The 23607-nt window shown below is 41.1% G+C and overlaps 2 protein-coding genes across 2 annotated transcripts; one reads left to right on the top strand and one right to left on the bottom strand.

Annotated features, from left to right (window-relative positions):
- The first annotated feature begins 5919 nt into the window (after nucleotides 1-5919).
- On the top strand, nucleotides 5920-19393 carry slc22a23 (solute carrier family 22 member 23). Its single transcript, XM_079574618.1, has 10 exons — nucleotides 5920-7023; nucleotides 8200-8303; nucleotides 9554-9708; nucleotides 15463-15649; nucleotides 15873-16000; nucleotides 17120-17222; nucleotides 17309-17535; nucleotides 17651-17683; nucleotides 17764-17887; nucleotides 18429-19393. Exons 1-10 carry the CDS (start codon nucleotides 6631-6633, stop codon nucleotides 18847-18849), a joined length of 1875 nt encoding a protein of 624 aa, XP_079430744.1. The 5' UTR covers nucleotides 5920-6630; the 3' UTR covers nucleotides 18850-19393.
- Nucleotides 19394-19535: 142 nt separating this feature from the next.
- Nucleotides 19536-23190, bottom strand: psmg4 (proteasome (prosome, macropain) assembly chaperone 4). Its single transcript, XM_079574630.1, has 3 exons — nucleotides 22912-23190; nucleotides 20456-20531; nucleotides 19536-20298 (listed from the first exon to the last, which is right to left on the bottom strand). Exons 1-3 carry the CDS (start codon nucleotides 23086-23088, stop codon nucleotides 20177-20179), a joined length of 375 nt encoding a protein of 124 aa, XP_079430756.1. The 5' UTR covers nucleotides 23089-23190; the 3' UTR covers nucleotides 19536-20176.
- Nucleotides 23191-23607: the final 417 nt, after the last annotated feature.

Here is a 23607-nt window from a genome sequence, read left to right as displayed (position 1 = left end):
ACTTATTAAGTCTCCTTTACTCACTTTCATGTTGCATTTGCCAAAGTTCATTCTTGTGTTACTCCAATATAGCTCGCCTCACTCTACAGACTGTGCATCTCCAATACCTATAGACTGGGCAAGCATGTTCTGAGTCATCAAAATCTGAGACAATGAAAGGATTAATTGAACAAAAGGTTGCTGACTTGGACTTATTCTGTGAGCTTTCGTTTTGTAAATCCTCTCTTTATGATTGTTTACATAAGAATCAACTTTCAAGTCCTAACAACTAAGATATAACAGCACGCTTGGTGTTACATGTGAGCTCTCCCACACAACACCGCACTGGTTGCGGTGTTGTGTGGTTGCGGTGTTGTGGTTTACTCTTGACTTAATTCATTATTATTAGGAATGTAAACATAACTTTTTGCTTTTTGGTCATCTCGTGATCAGAAGGCCTTGGTTTCGAATCCCCCAGCTCCCACAAATGCACACGGTTGTTGTGTCCTGGGGCAAGACACTTCACCCTACTTGCCTCCACTGTCTGTGTACATTGGTATGTGAATGAGAAAGTGAATGGGTGACTGGTTCCTTGCTGTAAAGCGCCTCGGGCCTGGTAAAGGTAGAAAAGCGCTGTGTAAGTTGAGTCCATTTACCATTTAGTGAGCATGTAAATGTAAATATGCCAGAATTAGCCAATGGCCGTCTGCAATCCCTGGCAGATCAAGTGAAGAAAATACAAAGCAACACACTGCAAAAAGTACATATCAAGCATTGTCTTAAATGACTTGAATTGAGGAAATATATCTTGTTTTGAGCGTTTTTGGCTAATTTAGACATTTTTCCTGATCGGACCAAGTTTATTTAGCTTGTTTGAGGACATTTCAGACTGGTTCTAAGGTAAATCTCGCTTGAAATAAGAAAGTAAAATTGCCAATGAGATAAGACCAAGAAAATTACCTGAAATAAGAACGAAATGTATTGAAACGAGTCAGAAACATCTCAGAACAAGTGAAATAATCTAGGACAAATGCCCAAGAACAACTTACCAAGTCAAAACAACTAAAATTTGGATTTTTATGCTCAAATTGAGATGTTTATACCAATCTAGTTAATTCCTTTTTGCAGTGCAGTGTACAACAATCATGAAGATCATCACACAGATCATTAACACTAAGTAGCACGGCGACACTTTAGTGCGTTTTACCTGTTTTATTGTTTGGTTGTATGAATGTTTTTAATGGATTTCATGTGGTTTTATTGTAAAGCACTTTGGTCGCCTTGAGTGTTGTAAAGGGCTCTATAAATAAAATTTGATTGATTGATTGATCCAACTCTTGAGACATGAAACTCAAGAACTATCGTCAGTGGTCACATGTCTGGGGAACCAGCCAACATTCAAGGTGTGATATGCATAAAGGATGTTTTGAGTACTTGAGAGGGTTTACCCTGTGGCATGCAGACTTGATGGTTCCTTCTTTGAGCACAGTATCAGTGAATGAAAACAATGGAAATGTTACAGTCTGCTACAGAAAAGTTGGTCTAATCTCTATTTTCAGTGACACTATTTCTTAATTCTTCATAGTCAATCACCCAGCCCTCCTGCACATGATATGAATAATGCTTGAGGAATGTCATGAGTTGGTTCAATGATAATTAAGTTAATCAACACTTTCATCTTTTGGAACAGGACAGCAATTGGAGAATGAGCAAGGAGAGATTTTTGTCTCCCCACTAACCTTCAAACACTTTTGAACTCACCACTGAGCGCCAGGTAAGTTTCATGCTCAGACTGGAGTTTCCTCAAAGTCTCTGTTGAAGCAAAATGTATTGTTTTAAATTCTTGTTTAGCTCAAAATATTATGCTTACACGTTTCCAACAAAATGAAAGGCAATTACAGAGAACAAAGCCCATCACTGTCTCCCTGTTCACCTCCGCTTTACCTCGCTCCCACAGGTGAGCTGAGGAGAGCTCTCTTGAGGCAATTACACAGCGCCCGTGAACACGCCCAACTCTCTCAGGACTCAAGGTAAGAATCCTCTTTATCAGCTCCACTTGTCCAACGAACCTCACCCCAGTGATCCGACATGAACTGGTATCATGACACGGATAAGCAGCATGTACGGACACATCTTTTTCTGCTGTTTTGCATTTAAATCGTTAAGAGTGTCGTCTGATGAGTAGTCCTATCTTGGCAGGTCCTTGGCGGCGGTTTAGCAAAAAAACAATGTGTGTTTGTGATGTGAGAGTTCGGTGCCATTACTGGAAGGTTCAAAAGCAGCTGTTATAATAAAAGGTGGGGCAAGGGTGTGGCTGCTTTCTCAACACTGTTCTGTTTGTTTAGATTTAATAATGGGTAATTACTTTATTGATTACAGGGATTATTTTTATCCGCATTGTGCCATTAACCAGTAAAATGAAAGTTATTTTGACCAAGATTATGCAAGCCTTTTGTTTTAAATACAAAAACAAATAATTAGGTATGTATCATCGTCATGAGGACACAATAACATCCTGTATTTAAGTCGCTATAAATGCCTCTATAACTCTACCATTGCGAAGCCAAGGATGATTATTTACAAGGAGAATGAGGTTAATTAATGCGAGACATCAGTCAGTTTTAAAACCACTGAGTTCACATGAGAGAAGCCGAGCGGATCCGGGCGTGGCTCTGTGCACAGACCCTGCAGGTTAATGGCATGCTAAAAAGGGAACATCCGTGTCTGCACCTGTTAGAGCAGGGAGTGAGAGAGAGGAGCATGGGAATCTATTTGTCATTCAAGCCTCAAGGAAAGTTTTAGCTCTTTTAATGGCACAAACTGTAACAGTACTTATAGATACGCACAATCAGAAACGAGGGTGATTCGTAAAAACTGACAATTGACCTGTCAAAAGTACAGACACATGACACTGTATATTGTTGCACACGCACAAATCTTAGTATGCACATTTGTTATGGCCAAAACTTAACCTGCACGCTAATACAAATACAAGAACAATGGCATAAGTAGCCCCATAAGCTAAACCAATGTTTAACATCTGCATGTATTGTATACTGGCTGAACAATGTTAAAAATGTGTTAATACATGTTTAGAATGGCATGAGCTATACAAACCACTCTCACATTTGGTCAGCCATGTTTGAACTGGACTTTTTGCCTGCTCGTGTTACTTCCTAGACAGTCACATCATTCAACATTGATGCAATGAATGAGTTTCAAGTTTGCTGCAGCACAAGCAGTTTGTGATCCATAATCTTTACCTGAGGAAATGTTCTAATGACACATTAAACTTCTCAACACAATACTTCACGCTTACCTGATTCTCCTAGCTGGAAGCTTCATAATTCTAATTCTGTATTAAGACAATGGAAAGACTTCATCAATGCTCCAGTTTGAAGCTGGTGTTCTCTTTAAAAAAAATAAATAGTATACATAAATGCATTCTTCATCTGCTACATGATTTAATTAAATGGACTAATTGTTAGTTTTTTGCAGTTGAGTTTTCTGTAATAGTTACATACATGTGGTCTGGAAACCACAAATGGTCTGAGCTCCGAGCAGACAGCTTGTGGTCTCTCACAGTAGTGTACCTGTGCACAGGATGACATGGATATGCCTCTTGGGGGGGTTACTGAAACAGAACCACTAGGGGGGTTAATGGGAGGGAGGGCTGTCAAAGAGCTGTCACATGACACTGGAACACCTGAATGTGGGTCACTATTGTCCCTTTGAGATAGAGAGACTGCTCTACCTGCTCATTTACAGAGGAAGCCTTTTTCCACAGGGCCATAGGAAGAAATGATGTAACTATTACAAATGAATAGAGTGGAAGGGGTGAGAAGCATCAAGGATTACCTGGTTGTGCACAGACAATCCATCCTGGTCCACAAGTACTGCGTTCCTCCACACACTGAGAAGAACCAGAGCCCCAGCCCCCACCATGTGCACCTTACAGAAGGACCATCGAGAGACCACCTTGTTGTTATCTGCTCTGCATCCTGCTGTAAGAGCCTCTTGAGCGCACATCTCCCTTCATTCAGTCGTCACCCATCACACCCACAAAGCCCTCAACATTATTGGTGATCCACCACTCCTATCACCTTAAAGAAGGAGACTGAAGGACAGCTGTTTCCACCAGGCTGTCAGAAAGCTGAACTCTCCCTTCCCTAACATCCCTCCCTCTGCTTCCAGCTGCATCCTCCACAGCCTTTCAAGGACACTGAACTCTCATTTGAAACACACAAACCTTTTATAACATATTAGCATTTACAGTGACTTTGGTCAGACTCAATTATCAATGCATTAATTGTGTACCGTATAGAGTAAAGTAAAATCTTAAATGTATCAATCCCATTATCCTCTAAAACAGTTATCAAACCGTGGTATGCGTGCCGCTGATACAGGCTTCTTCTGGTACGTCTTGAGGCGACAGTGGCTAAGATGGTAGAACGGGACTTCTTATAATTTGGCAGTTGATGGTTTGAACCCCGGGCCAAGACAGGTGCAGACTGTTGCTGTGCCAGACATTTCACCCACCTTGTGTGTGTGTATGAGTGAGTGAGTGAGTGGTTGATTGGTGGTGGTCGAAGGAGCCAATGTGGCAGATTGGCAACCTTGTTTCAGTAAGTCTGCCCAGTCCGGAGCAGCTGTGGCCACAATAGTAGCTAACCATCAACTTTTAAGTAAATTAATAATGCAATTATTTTATTATTATTTTATTAATTATTATTATAATTATTTGAGTCCAGAAAAGGGCTGTATAAAAGAATTTCTAGCCCGTTACTCTGGGTCATCTGCTATTTTAGACTTTTAGAGATAATTTAATTTATGCTTCAGTAATGCATTCAAGCCAGGTGGTTTGTGGTTAGTGTTTTCTGGCTTACACATGTTGTTTACACCCAGGTCCACTTCAAATAGAATTTAGTCCAATTAAGATTAAGAACTATTTTGGACTCCTTTTAGACATGGTTTAGTCCTAATTAGACGTTGATCTCGGCCTGCAGTGCTTGGAAGGTTAAATATTGTATGCACGTGGCTGCTGAATGGTTCAATTCTAAAGTATAGCCTCATTTTAATCCTGGATTTAGGCCTAGTTATCTGCATTATTTACATTACTTTCATCATTGGTTTATTTAATTACAGACTCTGTTCCACTGCTGCATATGACAATGTTATTCCTTGTGGATCCTATTACTTTGTGCTTGTTGTATTAGGTGTGTGTTCAGCCGTGGTATGTGCGCTTATGAGGGCGTGGCGTTTGGCAGACGATAACAGATGACACATAGACACTGCCTCCATCTTAAACCTTAGAAGGAGGAGGGACGTGAATGTACGAGAGGAGTGAGAAATGAGCACAAGTTGTCACCTCAACGTTGTCACCTCACTCAATAAGCTGCGCCCCAAATCACCAGCCCATCACTTACAGGCAAACGGCTTCATCTACTGTCTGTCGTGGACACTTTGCCGACGACTACGCCAGAAATCAGGGAGAAATGTGTCAATCACTTATGCATCAAGGTCATTCACAGGAACAACATGAAGCTGCAGTTACGCATAGTAGCCTATGTAACTCATCTTACGTGTTTAGCTAATTAGAGAAAATAAAAAACAGGGCTGCATGTTATGCATGTTGTTAGGTCATTAAATCTGGGTCATTGATTGGTATCTATCTATTTCTGTATTTATTTATTTATTTTACGTCCATAATTTAGCCCATGTGAAGACTTTGGCCATCTGACGCCCCCTTGTGGCATACACTTAACATAACAGCATAACATGTACTGCTTTCATTGTCTCCATGCAGTCTAAATTTCCCCGTGAGAAGACATATGACGCCGGCCAAACGGGGCTGATGCAGATCCTCAGTTTTTAGAACCAGCACAAATGAATCAGTGACAACGCGTGAACGTCAGAGCGTTTGGTGTAAAGTGGATGCAGAGAAGCACAAAAGGGATCATTGTCGGCTGCAGATGCCGCTCTGGTGCAGTCGCCTTTTGAACGCGCTCCAATCGCAGCCCATAACGCACCGGCCGAGGGCGGGGTTAGCCCCCCTCCTCCCCGATCCCCGCTGTGGCACAGCGTCCCATTGACAGAGCAACAACGACCCTGTGCCGCTTCTTTGTGGCGCTCCACAGCTTTACGCGTGAGGACACACGGATTTTTTTGGCTTTATGTGACCGGACCTGACAGAGCCATGTGCATCTCTACGAGGTCACCTCGGGGACAGGCATGAGACCAGTGCCACGCGCAAATGTTGGACCAGCTGATGGCTAAACCGTGTGGGTACTACATGCCCTGCTTGCAGGCCCAACTCTGCTTCAGCTGCACATGGTCCGCTGGAGCTGCACCCATGGGAGATGCTGATGCCTGCTACTTGTCCGCTGCTCTGTGCAAGCCCATTTATTCGCTCGTCCTGACGCACGCGGACACCCCTTGGGCTTTAAGAGCGCCTTCGCCATGAGGGAAATTTCACCATAACTGGATCGGATCTATCAACTCTGGACAACTGGCATCTGTGGTTTTATAGGGGTTTGCAGGGGTATTTATTTCTGTGAGCAGGAGCCTGTGTCTATTTGATTTCTTTGTGGCAACGGGCTGATCGGCTGCAAAAAGGGGAAGGTTGTTTGGTGTGTTCAGGTCTGGACCGCTATGGCAGGCGGCCGGACCGAGGAGCATGGTCCGGAGAACGGCTTTACGCCCCTGGATCGATCCGTACCCCGACTGCTGCCGCACATCGACGCCTCGGTGTTGCCATCTCTGGGAGGTTTCGGCAAACACCAGAAGCAGTTAGTGCTCCTGACCTGGATACCAGCATTGTTCATCGGCTTCAGCCAGTTTTCGGATTATTTTCTTTTGGCACAACCCAATGGCACGTGCGTACAGCCGACTGCCCTTAACGACAGTAACTGGACCCAGCCGTACACTACCCCTCCGCTACTGCTCCGGGCCAACGACACCTTGGACGCAGACAGCGCGCTGTGCGCCTGTAAGGAGTGGAGACTGGAGCTGCACACGGGGCTCAGCCAGAATGTGGTTACCAAGGTAACTAGATAGCCCCACAGTGATGTGCATCATCCTCATCCGCACTGTACTCTTCATCTGCAGTTCAGTACCGCTTAGTGACAGCTCACCCACTGACCTCAATATGAAGCGCGCTCCCTCTCATCTGGCACCACGAGTAGATTAACATAACTCGAGATTAAAGCTGTAAGATGCTTAAAACCAAACCAAAATTATATCTAAAAGAAGAGAATCTATGATGGCCTACTCAGTACTCACATCACTGTTGTCTGTGGATTTGTCAGCTATAGCATTTTGTAAAATGAGAGTTTAGCTTTGTTTAAATGAACATCTTATTTTTCTACAATTGATTCTTTATTCCTTTATAATGTTTATGAATCGTTTTTTAAATTACATTATGTTTCATGTTGCATCATTCCACCAAACGATTCTGTTTCTATTGCGAAAGCATGGAAGCTGCTCGGAGACTATTAGCCTAAACGTTTACACATTAATTAAAGCTTTTCTCTGTACTATTTGACCATAAATGAAGAAAAAAAAACAATTCTTTGATAACTTAATTTTACCTCTACAATTATGTTCTTACTTACATCACATGTATCACATTCCATTGTACTGTGTTAACACTATGCTTTGATGAAGCAGTCTACACTTTTTCCCACTCTTTTTTCTTATATGTAACATAGTCTTTACTGTGAGGATACACTGGATACACTCATCATGCTTTTGTTAAACTCCAGTGCTGCTTTCTTACAAAGTTAAACAGATAACCTGGGCATTTGGACATCTCTTTTTCAGGGTCATGCACAAAATAGGACACATTGTACTTGGGCACATGCCCTTGCCTGTGCTTCAGATGCTGAAAGCTGCGGCGATGTGCGCACTGACCCATGGCCTTACAGAAGAGAGGAAAACTATTGATTTGTTGGGGCCAGTTTTACACCAATACTTTATGCCAGCAGTGCTGCAGCAATCCATTGATGCTGCTTAGACTAGTTATTAAACAAAGTAAATAATTTCATTTTCTAAATAACACTTTGTGGAAGTGTAGCATACCTGTTGATGCTGGCCTGTTTTTTTTTTACAATGTATTTATTAAGAGATTATTAATAAATTATTACTAAAAGATGCCCAAATATCTTCTAACTATTCATTCTTCTTGAAAATGTTCTAATCACTGTTTTTTTGGTCTCTTAGTGGAACTTGGTGTGCGACTCAGCCTGGAAGGTGCATATTGCCAAGTTTTCGCTGTTGGTGGGCTCCATATTTGGCTACTTGGCGATGGGTGTCATGGCTGACTGGTACGCCATGTTTTCCTTTCCCTTTTTTAATGTAATATTTTAACAGACAAAACATGGTTTATCTTTATCTTAAAGAGAGTCACGTTTTGTGTTTTTTTTTTCACCATTATCTAAAAAAGCAGGGTTTTCAGAGGCCATTAGAAATGGAGAAATGTACACTGACTTGGGAAATGAATGTGATGTTTTAGAGAAAGATAGAGATCTGTCGGTCTTACTGTGTGACCCGTTGTAGCTTGTCCTAATGTTCTGTATGTAATGATGGATTATGGCAGACCGTCAAAGCACTCAGCTTTACCAAAGCACTCCACAGCATTAATCCAAATACATCAACCGTCTTTTACTTGTGCTTAAAGATCATTACATCCACAGGGTTTTAATATAATGATGACTGTAGCTCTTAATGTGAAATGTATAAAATAGAATAAAGAGATGCATAGTTGTAGAAACTATGACGCCATCTTTGTGTTATTGCATTGCACCTCTTTAAAAGCTGTAATGGCAGCTGTTTGGCTCAAGTTGAAAATCCACTTTTACACTTTAAAGTTGACTTTTCTGAAAATAAAACTCGACTTTTGGAAAATTCAACTTAAAAGTGGAAAAGTGAAGAGCAAAATGCATTGTCCTCCAAATCAATGTTTAAGCAGCAGATATGACAGAGGAGTTGTTTCTTAAGTGGCAAAAAGACACTGTGTTGCCCCTCACTGTCATTGTATTCGACATCCTGATCAGCATCCGAGCTTCCTTGTGGGAAAGAGTCCCAGTATTGTATGTAGGATGAGTAACTGTGGAAACAATGTAAAGATATGTGCGTCCTGCCAGGCTTTGTAGTTCTGTCCTGACCCACTGACCTAATGACCTGCCTAAAACCGACACTTTCAGCCAGTGATGTCTGTGGAAAACAATAGGTGCATTTCCACACACATAACATATTGGTATTCAAATCAGATTTCCTGCATAACCATTAAATGTAGGTGAGAAAATTGCTAGCTATTTGGCTTACTGAAACAGAAACTGTGTTGCTATAGGGATAGGGTTTGTGTGAGAAACAATAGACAAAATAGACAGCAACAAATGGTACGATTGACACCTAACACATTTAGTGTACCAGTGATTAGAAAAGGGTAAGGGAATGTGTTTGAGCGGATTATGATGTCAGAGAATCTTTTGCAACTTTATACCAGGTCAATAAAATCTGTATGTTTTTCTGACACTTATGTCTCTCCCGCTCTTTCTGCCCATCTGTCCCCAAGGTATGGCCGACACCCAGTTCTGATTCTCTCGGTACTTTTCATGTTGGTGTTCGGCCTGAGTGTTGCCTTCTCTGTGAACGTCACCATGTTCAGCACCCTGCGCTTCTTTGAGGGTTTCTGCTTGGCGGGCCTTGCTCTCTCCCTCTATGTGCTCAGTAAGTACACACTGACACCTGCTCTCTGCTCGCATTTATGCATTCTCACACTGTCCTTGAGCTGAAATCATCTCATCGGTAATACATGCAGCGCGCGGATAGATGCAGGTAGAAAACGAGAACGGAAATTATGGAAACACCACTCATTGGCTTCCCTTTTACCATTGAAGTGCAACTAGGGCTGGTTAACTTTTCCATTTTTGTCTGTAGTTACAATGCCAATACCTGAACAATAACTACTGAATATTATTGAGTGAATTCATAAAAGATGATTCCTTTGAGTAAAATCCGTAGTTTGTATTATTATCTTAGCTGGCACAACCATGTATTTGAACTTACTTTAGTCCTGCTTTTATATTTCAAAGGTTTTGGTTATGGTTAGAGAAGAACACACTAGAGAACACATTTTCTCTCACAGTATCGTCAAAGAGTGGTGACATTATTCAATCACACGATCAAATGGCAAGTTTTGTAGACCAAAAATGATCATGTCAGCTATCCATTTGTGAATTCTCTGTTCAGATATCTGCTTTTAAACTATACCACTCCTGTTAAGTTATTTTGGTATGTTTTTACCTGTATTAGATTAGTCCCTTTAATCACTGAAATGATCACATCTATCAACACAAAATCAGTGGAGATCGATGCTGATAGTTATCGTTGAACACCCCTATGAAGGAAGAATGGAAAATAAGTTGTTCATTGGTGCCAAACATAAACTATGTTTGCCGTTTAGAGTTTGGTTTGATGACTGTAATAATACTATACCTGTGTTGCTCGTACAAACATGTAGCTCTTGAAAATGACATAACAAGTCAGTGGCGTTTTTATTCCCCCAGAGAATGCACTTGCTTCTTCTTCTTCAGGCCCTCTCCTGTCTGCCAGGCCAGGGACAGATTAGTCATACATTATGTGCCAGACTTACAGATTAGACTGAGGACGGGGGTCGGCAGTTGGTCCCTCTCTGCAGAAAGCCCAATAAGCCTCTGCTTCTAAACACAAACAAGCAAAGTGCACACCTTAAATCTCAAATGCAGTCAGAAGCTGTCATTGCTGCAAGTCAGTGCTACAGACAGCTGGGAATGTGGACAGGGATCTTATGTTGTGTGAAGTGTGTGGGCATAACATGGAGCTGTCACAGTGACAGCCATGGTGGGAGTGAAGCAAGGATTTTAAAGACTTTATAACCAGGGATTGGCCCATGTCTGATTTAAACCTAATGCGAAAAGGCCACTCAGTAAAATATGTTTTTTTAATGGCAAATACAGTAGCTTAATCTGAATTTTAATCTTAAATTTAATGGGCCTCCTGGTATCGGACTTCATGGGAATTTGTCACACATTTTCTGTCTCCTGCTGTTATTACCATCTGCTTGCCAAACAAAACACTCCTGTTGTTTGTCTTTTATCTTGGCAGTCCATATATTGACACCATTACTGTATTTGAAGTGCGTACTTCGAGTTTATGTTTTAGTCTCGGAACACACATTCAACCATAATAAGGCAGAGGCAGGTTTCATTTTCAATTTAGCATGTGCAGTGTAAACATTAAATAAGAGGCGCTCTAATATTGCTGCTGTTCAACTCCACGCTCTCATGCCTGAGAGCTGAGTGTGCACATAAAGCCGGTTCAATTACTGGTTCGAGGCTGTAAGTAAGCTCGCTGTATCACCGGCCTGATTAATAGTCCGCAGTGTGCCGCAGATCAAAAGAATAGGCACAAAAACAAGCACGAAGCCACACATCCACCCTGTATATTGTATAAACCTGGAGATGGCGTGTGTTAGGCCGGCACAATACTTAGTCCACATTGCATAGTTTTGACCAGGATGAAAGAAGACTGAAATATGAACTTCATAGCATGTCTGTACAGTTCTAATTTGATTTGCAGTTTTTACACATAATAAAACCCCATGGAGACAGGAAGCGTTTGTTTGTTTTTGGCTCAAATATTGTACTATATCTAGCACCTAAATTTCAGCCTTTGAGATTTTATTTTATTGATAATTTAAGTTGCAATTTTGATTCAATTGTCATTCTTTGCGAAGCCCCAGCATGTGCTGTCTCTAATCAAATCAGTGTTGTTGTTTTGTTCCCTTTTTTTTTTGCCAAGGGACTGTAAGAGCTGGCCTGAAATTCAGTTTCTAAATTCAGCATCTCTAAAGCCTCTCCTGGATTTTCTCCTCCTTTGAAACCTTACCCTTCGCTCCCACTATTTCTGCCAATTATTTACCAGCACAGTATCTTACTTATTTTGTTACGGCTCATTTAAAATCGCTCCTCGTTCAGTTATCTGGCTGTTGCACACTGCAGGTATACCAGTAATAAACTGCACTGAAACTGTGTGTGCCCTCCTCCCTTCCCCTTCTGCATGAGCTGTATTACTTTGTCAATCTATTATTTAACCATTTATTCAGGCGGGGGGTCCAGTTACCTCTGTTTTCTAAAGTTGTCTCAAAGGACAAAGCAGTGCATTATACTGAACACATACTGACATACGACGTCTGGGTTGCTGTCAGTATTAAATTGTTGTTATTTATGGAACACGTAACAAAAACACGCATTTGGGTCAGTCTTCAATAGTTGGACCGGTGTTTAAATAGATGGAGTATTAAACGCTCAGAAAGTTATTGTGCCCCAAAGTCATTCTCAGCCTAAAACCTTGTCTAGACTGTAAGCACAGAAAAGCATCGCTTGAGATGTAATTAGGCTGGAGTTCAAAAAATGTTGTTGTTTTTTTACTTTTAATGAATATAAGCAGTGTGGTAATTTATAATCAGACGGAACCATAACAAGAAAAAGGAAAAAAAACTAAAAGATGTCTGAAAACGTCCTGAAGCCAATGTATACTGTATGCTAAAAAAGTCCACATTTCTGGAGGCTTACAAAGCGTTACAAACGGCCTCCCGCTGAAAGACGCAACTGCCTCTTCCCGTCAGTGAACACGATGTGCATGTGTAAATGCTATGTGCTCCCGATACAAACGTACGGCTGTTTCATAATGGTGAAACGGCCCCTTGAAGCTTTACGTCACTGAAAAACGTTTGACCAAAGGCTGTCTTGACGTGTTGTAGAAGTGTGGCAGAACAAGCTCTGCTGACTCAACAGGATTCAAGTGCTTCATACCTCGATCTGTCAGGCACAGGGGCTCATTTTATAGGACTGTATGTATGTATGTATGTATGTATGTATGTATGTATGTATGTATGTATGTATGTATGTATGTATGTATGTATGTATGTATGTATGTATGTATGTATGTATGTATGTATGTACGGACGTATGGATGGATGGATGGAGCTTCTGAAGTTGTTTAAAATATACACCGTGAGCTGAATCTTAATTTTAAAACCAAGCCAAGTCTTAATGCCCTATTTGCTTTGATTTTTTTTCCCCTATTACCTAATACAAACATATTTAAACTTAACATGTGCATTAATATGTTTCATAGTAAGTATATTTCGTACTAGGTCCTGATTGGATTATATTACCCTTTTCTGTGGCTCGCCATCTTTCTCACATCTTTTTCACTGCAGTGTATAGTATCCCTCTCTGTCCTCATGCTGTTGAGAGCCACTCTGTTCTCATGCCCCAGGCAAGGTTAGTAGAGGAGCAGTGGACAACACAGAGAGAATGTGCGGCAGAGTTGTCAGCCATTTGTCATCAAAGATAGAGCCAGCTATGTAGATCAGCTGCTTTATGTTGCCATTCTTTTGTTCCACATTCTCTCTCCCTTTTAAGTTATTGTTTTTTCTGAAAGCCTGGCTACCGTTCACTTTGAGGAGGAAGGACAGTGAAGAAGCCTGAATGAATGTGTATGAATAGAACAAGGAACGGGGTAAGGGGTGGGGGATGGGGTTACAGAGGGCAGTGAGTAAGAGGGTAGAATGGGCAGACCGAGGAGGGGGGCAGCTAACAGGGGGCAATGAGATAAACAGCACAAGAAGAAGCATTCACCCACTCAGCTGGAACAAAAGGCCTTTGCCTCTGCCTGTTTGTGTGACAACATTTGCATCTGCAACTTCTATATTTGGGCCACAAGTTTAGTTTTGCCTTACTCAGGTCTCCTCATCACAGGGCCCAAAGCTAATAATGTAAAAGTGATCATTCAATTTATCATGAATTGTACTGTGTTTATTTCTACCATTAGAGGAGGAGCCACATAAATTTTGATTTTATAACAAATTACTCCTAGTGGAGCCTTCACCAAAAAAAGGACCTGCACCACTTTAATTGAAATGTCACTCTCTGCTCAGTGCAATAGTGATGGGCATTGTGTGTTAGACTGCTTTAGAGATGCCAAGATGCAGTTGTTTTGTCCGTGTGTGTACTTGTGACGGCTGTCTCTGACACATAGACTGAGCTGTTTGCGCCAACAGTCCACTATTGCCACTGCTGTTATCCAAAGGAAAGGCACTGATGCATTAGCTTCTTATATACATGCTGTAGTACATGGAAGTGGTCATATTTGCTCAAAGCTTTTTTTTTCTTGATAGACAATGGCCCCATACAGTAGAGTCTCAATTTTTGAAACTTTAATTTTAATAAACATAACCATATAAACTCCAAAACATGGAGCACACTACTTTATATAGAAGTAAAGATGGAACTGTAGACCTACTATAGAGGGAGTGGAGGGAGCTGCGCAGGAGGAAGAGGAAGGAGGAGGTGGAGCCGGCCAGTGCAGGACACCACACTCTGAAACAGGGACAAACCCAGGAGGCGGTGCACCGTTTCAGAGGAGACTGAAGGCACACAGCCAGGTTTCCTCTACCTCCAAAAACATGCTGGTCAGGTTGACCCACAGTGGCGGCGTGGCTCAGTTGCAGCGGCTTAGGACTAACACATGAACACTATTTTGTTGTATGCTTGTACAATAAGAAACAAAGCACTTACCTAGTTACTTGCTTACTTGGGTCAGTATGAGCCAGGTGGGAGCTCTGAGAACCCTGATTAAGCCCTCTAGTCCCCTATTGGTGATCAAAGATATATGGCTTTGGCTACCTGATAAATGAAACCATGAGTAACAAACTGAAACTGTTTCATTCATTTGTAGAAACCTGCTACATACATTTATGACACACCTGAGAAGCTATAATTGCAATTTTTTACATTTTTGGATAACCTTGTGTAATGTATGATGCACAGTCTGATCTTTGTCAGAGCAAAAGAGATAAATTAGAATGTTCAGCATTCATTGCTTGTACTGTTGAAGACTTTTTTCTTTGTGATCTACATTTGAATTGATTCCTCTGTTAAATGGAGGGCAGTATCTGGCTAAGAAAAGTCATTGGTATTCTGCCCCAGACTCTCCCACAATGGGAAGTGGCAGGTTTCTGAGCTCCCCTCCCTCTCACAATGGTCACCTTCAGAAAGACCTTGCCATATGGGCCAGGCCATCTGGGCTGTACCATGTTACTGTGTGCAGGGGAAGGGATAAAAGCGTAGTCAAGGGGGGAGGTGGGAAATTAAAGTTATAGCCACAGCTATAATACAGAAGGAATTAAGAGGAGAGCATTTGAATCACATACTCAGCAATTGTATGTGTTCAAAGGATGAAAAAAAAATTAAACGCCAAATTTGAAATCCTATCTAGACCTCATGAAACAAACAGACATGACAAGAAGAAAGAAGAGAAATCAGCTTTTTTTATGTATGGGCACCCACACTTGCAAAGCTCGGATTCTCAATCATTTACAACCTTGCTTGTGTATGCCATTGTGAGTCTTTAATCCAAAACATTATCTGTCTTTAGGGATTGAGCTGTGTTTGCCGAACTGGCGCTTCTCCATGACCATGGTGGCCAGTTTTCTGATGGTAGGCGGACAGCTCCTCATGCCAGGGGTGGCAGCTCTGTGCCGCAATTGGCCGAACCGTGATGACTGGCAGGTTCTCCAGATCGTCATAATCTCTCCATTTGTTCTGATGCTGCCGTATGTTTGGTGAGTCCTGCCCTCAGAGGAAATTCTTAGCGGGGGTTTGATATCTCACTTACTGAGCCAGGCATTAGCTTGCACAGTGCTCTCTGCTCTACACAGCACTGGCCTGCTGTGCCTTGACACAAACAATACTTTCTTTCTCTTATTGTCTGCCTACTTGCTTTTAACAAACAGTCTGTTCTCATCTGACTTTTCTTTTTTCTTCATGCTTCCTTTCTCACTCCAGGATCTTTCCCGAATCCCTGCGCTGGTTGCTGGCCACCCAGCAGTACAGGCGATCCAAAGCCATGATGATACGTATTGCCAGAAAGAACCAGGTTGACATGACAACGGAGTCCAGTGGAGTCCTAACGGGTGAGGAATCCAACAGATAGATTTAGAGGGCTTATGCACCCAAAAGTGATTTTTATTTTTGGAAAATTGTCTTTTGTATAAAATTCCTTGTCCATTTATTAGCAACTATGTGATTAAATGTTATTTTGCAAGCAGTCTGTTAACTGCTCCTTGATCAGTGATGCCAGTTACTGCCACTCTGTCTGACTACTTTTTTCAGTAAATTACTTTAAAATTACTCACAGTCACTGTGAGTTACTATTCTATACTTTTCCTTAGAAAAAATATATCCTTTTTTTGTCTTGCGTCTCAAACAGCGATGTAACGTATGCAACAAGTATGCAACATTTTCAGCATGAAAAACTCATGACATAAAAGTAGACAATAGAGGAGGAGAGAGATGGAAATACGTCACTATTCTGTATGTATGGCAGCTGCAGCATTGTTGATGTTGCTGTTAAAATGCACTTCCAATAACGCGAGTATTGGCAAGACCAGTTGTCATTTGCATTTTTGAGGCAGGGTATGTGATGTCGGCAGCTGATCAATGTAACTAAGAAAGCAACTTGAACTCTAATTTAGTTACTTTACTGATTACTTGATTTTAAAAGTAACTAAGTAACTTTTTAAAGCAGTAATTAAGAATCTGTAATCAGATTACTTTTTAAAGTCATCTGTGGCAACACTGTCCTTGATAACAAAAGTTGTTTTCTCACTGTTATACTGCAAAATGAGTTTTCGAGAATTTAAATTTATGAAATTGGTACAACGCCATGGTGGTTGCAGTTGTTTGACCTAAGTTGTATCTATATTTTGTCTTATACTTGTGAATTGTTTAATGGATGTGCTGCTGCCTCTCGGCCAGGTCACTCTGGTTAAATAAAGGTTAAATAAAAATAAATAAAAATACTCTAACCTAATTTACTCCTGACTCTTGACCCCTACATCTCTCTTTGATTCATACCGTCCATCTTTCCCAGAAGAATAGATATGGATGGACATACTTGTCTCTAATACAGAGCCAGTCAGCTCATAGCAGGTCAGCTCCCTCGAATATAGGTTCCTCAGGGGCTGGATTCTCATTTCCTTTAAAACAAGAAAGGTGTTAAGGCGTAGCTTTATGTGTGTCTGTGTTGCCAGAGCTTGAGCAAGAGCTGCATAAGAAGCCTCAAAGGAGCTGCGTTGTCAAGATGATGAGCACTCGGAACCTGTGGAAAAACATTGTCGTGCTGTGTGTCAACTCGTAAGTGTTACATGCTTTGGTTTATCTACTGTTCAATGGAGAAACAGGGCCATTATCTTCCCTTTGCTCTAAATGTCTTCCTACAGATTGACAGGTTATGGGATCCACCACTGCTTTGCCCGAAGTATGATGGACCCAGAGGCGCGACCCACGGCTCTGTGCCATGCTGACTATTACACCATGGCGGGCATCGCTGTTGCCACTTGCCTGGCTGTGTGTCCTGCAGTGGGCCTAATGGGTCGCCGTGGAGGTCTTCTCACCTTCATGATCATCACTGCCCTCGCCTCACTGCTGCAGCTGGGCCTACTGAATCGTAAGTCATTTGTTACAACAAAAGGGATTAAGGTTAGGCATTAATCAAAAATAATAGCGTAGCACAGATCTTTGAACATTGAGCATTGTCATAACATTTTTATTCTTTAATGCAGTGATTGGGAAGTACAGTCTCCGCCATGATACAGGTAAATATACATTCATGCAAACAATTCGTTTTTCAGAATTTTATGCAACATAAAATGTGTTTTGTTGATATTTTTCTTAGTTCTGCGGGACAGTCTGAACAGAAAGTTTTCAGTGGCTTTTTCCATCATTGGCATGTTCTCGTCTCATGCTGTCAGCACGCTCAGCATATTTTTCTGTGCAGAAATTACACCCACTGTCATCAGGTGAGCCCCATGTTCTCCAGTGTTCCAAAATAACCTTCTCATTTTATTTGATTGTGTTTTTTGTTATACATGCATTTATCAGATGAAAGATCATTGTCACTCCTGTATTTTGAACTGTACAAAGTAGTCGCAGTCCATTTGCGTCTGTGGTCTGCAGTCCTTTGGCTCCCCCTTGTGGTCTTCATTCAACAAAATGAACTGGGAGCCAATGTAAGGATTCAATATAAGGATCCTGTGGTCTACTATCCAGGCCACATGACAAAAACATGCTTACTTTAACCAATATCAACACTCAGCATGGTGCAGCAGTCACTTTGCAGCCAACTCTAAGAGGACATGAAACTCCCCAAATATCACTGATGTTTATATAGACCTACTGAAATATTTATTGCCTGTCTTTAACTATTATTATTTTTCACAAAATGTATTTTTTCATTTGCTCTATCAGTGCATAGAATTGCACCCATTTATTTTAATGTGCTATATAAATAAAATTGTCTTGCCCATGTATTTTCATGAATTGTTTTGCTGTGTCTTACAGAGGCGGAGGGCTCGGCTTGGTTCTGGCCAGTGCTGGCTTTGGCATGCTGACTGCACCAATCATGGAGCTTCACAACCAGAAGGGCTACTTCCTCCATCATGTCATCTTCGCTTGCTGCACTCTGCTGTGCATCATCTGTCTTCTGCTGTTGCCCGAACCTCGGGGTCAGCCACTGCCTGAGAGCATAGCTGACGGAGAGACCTTCACAAGGCAAACGCTACTGCACCCAGGGGAGCAACATCTCCTTCTGTCTAAAATCGACAAAGACTACTCTCGGGTTCATGACACACCATTACACCTCACAGCCACAGGGGGCGCCACAGCAGCAGTTGCAACCGCTCTGGCAGCAGTACCTGCTTCTTATGCCCTGGCCACTGGTGGTGAAGTCATTGGCAATCACGCTTTAGCCAATGGAGTGTGAGCATCTCACGTAAAAAATATTGTACTCATTAAATGGTACATTTTAAATGGGGGATAAAAGTTTGAGCCAGTGGTTTTAGTAACAATGATTAAACCAGGAGTTGCCAAAAATATATTACTGGACTGGGTTTATCTAAAAAAAATATGTTGATATGAAAGTTGTAGTGTTGGTGGTCTTCTTACAATGATGAACTGGTTTAAAGATAAACAGACAAAGGTAAGAAGACAGTGTAGTGCAGGTGCTCCATGAGGCTTCGGTCATGTTGGCTAAACTTACTGTATATTTCTTTATGTTCTTTTGCACTAAATGTTAGAAACACAAATCAAGTGTTTGTGTTTAAAAGCCAGCACATTGGAAAAGCAGGGATAGGCTAAACCACTACCACACTTTGCATGAAAGGGCACCACCACTTTTACTTGTTTCTTTTAGCCCCCGAAACATGTGCAATGTGGCACTTTATCCTCAGACATGAGGTCAGTGTAGTCGTTTGAACTGACTGTTGCTGAAATTGGTGTATGATGGTTGTCTTTTGAGAAGAACAGCCGGAGACCTTAGCAGACCGTAGCCTATGAATGAAGACTGTGGTTAGTGCTCTACACCAGAGAGCTGATGGACAGTTTGGTGTACGATGGTATGTCTTATGATGCTCCTCTGTATTTTTCAATGGCTTTACTTTGAAAGGCCTGTTGTTTTTTTTGACAAGGCCAGCCATATATGTAGGAAACCTGGATTTACTTTTCATCATGTCTCCCAGGGCATTGAGGATTCCTTGGTATTGAAACATGCCCACTGTTTGTTTCTGTACTGTGGTAATGTAACTCTCCCACAAACTGACTCCTGCCAAAAAAGCACAATAATTCAAAGTAAATATGTGACAACTAGAATAGAGCCTTGTTTTTTGATAGGGGCTAGTTGTGAGTAGTGTTCTCTTATAAACTCAGCAATGTGATAGTAACTTTTAGGGCTGTATCAAACAAGACGTGTTAATGTGCCATTGCCATCAGTCTTGTTTTTAATATTTGAAGCACATCCCATAGATACGCCATCAGCACATTCATAGATCTAAACCTTTTCATTTAGAAAGGCAAACATTTCAACATTGTTTGATTTACTAGTTCTACACACGACAAATGTTCTGTCAAAAAGTGTTATTTTTTTAATATGACACATTTGTACAAAAAGCCATAGGCATACGTGTTTTGATATAAACCATTTAATTTATTATATTAATAAAAGAACACTTGATGTAAGAAGGATGTGAACTGTGTCGTTTTATGAGTATTGCTGCAAAGCCATTGAACGACTGCCGAAACAACTGAACGAGGGTCTAAAAGTATTCAGGGTGAAGCTCAAGTTCCTTTTTGATGCGATTCTCGACTAACAGGCTAAGGTTGCAGTCTGTTACGGCAAGACTGTAGCTCACAAATACTTGTTTCTCGGTCCTTTTTGCTGTGGAGATGAAAAAAGAAAATACATAGGTGTAAGTTAGAATTAATGCAAAATAAGGAATAAATGCATAGAAATTAGAAAATGTGCATATAATAAATGTCTTTTTTTTTAGTTAACAACAAAACATACAACATACAACAAAGAATTCCACATTTACCTAATCTTTGTGCCAGCGTGTTTGCAGATGTATTTGATGGGTCACCTATGACTTGTGCAGATACTGGCATTGAATCCTATGGGGGGAGAAATACATTGAAAACATTTAATACTGTCCAACTGATGATACTAACTGATCCCAAATATCCCTTACAATCCACATATTTTTATTTAGCTTCAAATTATATGACTGAAATATAACAGTTGTATGTTGAGCCATAAACAATTCGCTTGATGGCCAGGTGAGGCATGTCAGAGACAGCATCCTAGGTCATCCTCCAGTGTTAATCTCGTTGACTAAAATATTTAGTCTTCATTTTAGTCAAAGTGATATTTTTGAGGACTAAAATTGGACTAAAACTAAATTTAAAGTTTTGCATGAGACTAAAACTATGACTACAATGTATATTTTAGTCGACTAAATAAAAATGAAAAGAAGAGACTAAAATCATCCAAACTTCTATTGAGCGTCTGAAAGAGCCTCAGATCATGTAAATTCACTGCCAAAGGATCAGCTCTGAGCTTTGTTCACGTGGGAGCAGCTCCATGAAGCAGAGGAACAAGATTAAACATGACTATAATAAATATTATAAAAGCAAAGTCGATTTGTCTTAAATCTAGTCGACTAAATTTGTCTTAAATTTAGACTAAAATTGAAGATATTTTCTGGACTAAATCTCGACTAAAATTGAATTACATTTTCATCAAAAGGCTAAGACTAAAACTAAACTAGGAATGCAATGGCTGCGCCATTGCGATTGACTGCGGAATTGCGGGAGGCGAATGCAGAAATTGCATAAACTGTTCAAATGGCATAAATTACATAATTTGCATAATATAATTTGCATAAACTGGTAAAATGCATAAAATGTCATGTTGCATAAACTGTATAAACTGCATAAAGTGGTAAAATGCATAAAGTGGTTAATTTGCATAAATTATTAATGTTGCATAAACTTTTTATATTCCATAAACTGGTCAAACTGTTGAAATGGCCTCAGTGCTTGATTGGCAGAAGCTGCACAAACGGCTGAAAGGCCTGGAGTCTCCCCATTGGCTGGATTCCCCCATACACACCAATGCAAAAATTTCAAACTCTCGTATAAAATAACTGGAAAACTGCAGAAGGCCAATTTTTTCTCAAAACCCACAAGTTGCAGAAGCTGAACATGCACAAAGTGCAGAAATTGCAGAAAATGCAGAAAAAAGTGCAGAAAAGCATGGATTTGCGGCAGCCCCATTATAAGTCAATGGGAAAAATCTCCGATATTTTGGCCGATTGCGGAAAAAACGTAAGTTGCAGAAGTCCCAAAAGTAATAGCACCCTTCTCCTCAACATGCGGAACATTTTGATGCATAACTTGCATAAATTGCACAAAGCATGAAGGTGCTGAAAGCTCTAGAAAATCGGGAAAAAGATGGAAGAGGAATAATAATAAAGAACATGAAAACCAATAATTGACTGCGGAAGAATTCCGCAGTCAATCAATTAAAATATGTTGTCAAAATTAACACTGTCATCCTCAGTTACTTTTGTTGACTATGCTCTTCTGAAGTGAATACCATCAGTAATAACAATGTGGCCACACCGACTTTGCTCTGCCCAATCCCGTCAGACCTTAGAAGCTAAGCAGGGAAGGGCCTGGCAGGACTTGGATGGGAGACCGTTTGATAAATGGAGAATGGAGTAATGGAGTGAGTGAGTGAGTGAGTGGTGGTCGGAGGGGCCGATGGCGCAGACTGGTTGCCTCGCTTCCGTCAGTCTACCCCAAGGCAGCTGTGGCTACAATAGTACCTTACCACCACCAGGGGTGTCCAAAGTGCGGCCCGGGGGCCAAATGCGGCCCTCAGACAAATTTATGGTGGCCCTCTGCCTTCTTGCTGTATCAGTACACATCACCAGAGATGGACCTTTTTATTTGAAATGTAATAATTCTATACAATTCTAACCGAACAACTAACATTTTATTGTGAGACAGAGCTGGCATGAAGGTTTTAAGCTTAAATAGAGGCATGGGGCACAATTTAAACCTCTGCTAGTCGAAGGTTTTGCGGCACTAACTACTGATCTACGGCCCTTCACCCCGTGTACACTTCCGGCCCCCCATGAAAAAAGTTTGGACACCCCTGGAGTAAGGAGTGAATGAATAATGCAATGTAAAGCGTCCTTGAGTGTCCAGAAAAGCGCTATATAAAACCGATGCATTATTATTATTATCAATAATTAGGGACTAGAGAGTTTCTTTACCGGGCACGATCTAACTTCACAGTCTACTCTCCTTTACACAAATGTGTCTTCATCAAAGGCCCTATGAGTGAGTTTACACATCTCCTGCAAATTAGCAGTGAGTCGAGTGTAAACCATAGGCTGTATATAAACAGGTATATTGGCTGAATGCTAATAACTGAATTAAAACGTGGTAAGTGCGCGGCTACAAACGCAAACAAAACACTTACATATTTGCTGCTCATCGACACGGCCAGGTTGGAGAGGACAGGAGTCGAACCGATCCAAAGAAAGAAGCCCCCGCTCAGTTTCATCACGTGGAAGTGGACGACTTGCTCCAAAATCTTTTCAGAGAAGTTGTGCACTGAAATGGGGTCAAATGACGCATTGTTCTCCATATCACTCATTTGGATTACCTTTATTTTACAGTGTTAGTAGCCTGCACCTAAATAGCAGAACTGAAATGAAACGACTCATGCCAGAGGTAAACACACGCAGTTACTTCCGGGTTTGGGAAGCCAGACTAAACCAATCGAACGCCAGGATCATCATTCTTCTTCTTCTTGTTTTACGGCGGTTGGCAAACAGCTTAAAGGAGCATTACCGCCTCCTACTGTTCCGGAGTATGGGCCACACGGTGACCTTACTCTTTGGATCATTACTCAAAGACATTTTACTTTAACGACGCAAATAAAGAAAACAGAATTAAAGATACACATTTGTATATAGTCTACATTCTCACAATAAATATTTGCCTGTCGTCTTCTCACACCAAGTAACAAAACATTTAATAGTCCAAGTAGCCAACCACCTCACAATTTTTGGTCTTCTAAATCCAACCATGCCGTCCTTAATCATGATCAAACCAGGACTAAACTGGGGATAAAACATCTTAAAACATTTTTTTTTTATGAAAGTTGAGGATC

Source organism: Gobius niger, assembly GCF_951799975.1.
Source record: "Gobius niger genome assembly, chromosome: 17".
Taxonomy (NCBI): Eukaryota; Metazoa; Chordata; class Actinopteri; order Gobiiformes; family Gobiidae; genus Gobius; species Gobius niger.
This window is presented reverse-complemented; position numbering and strand designations above follow the sequence as displayed.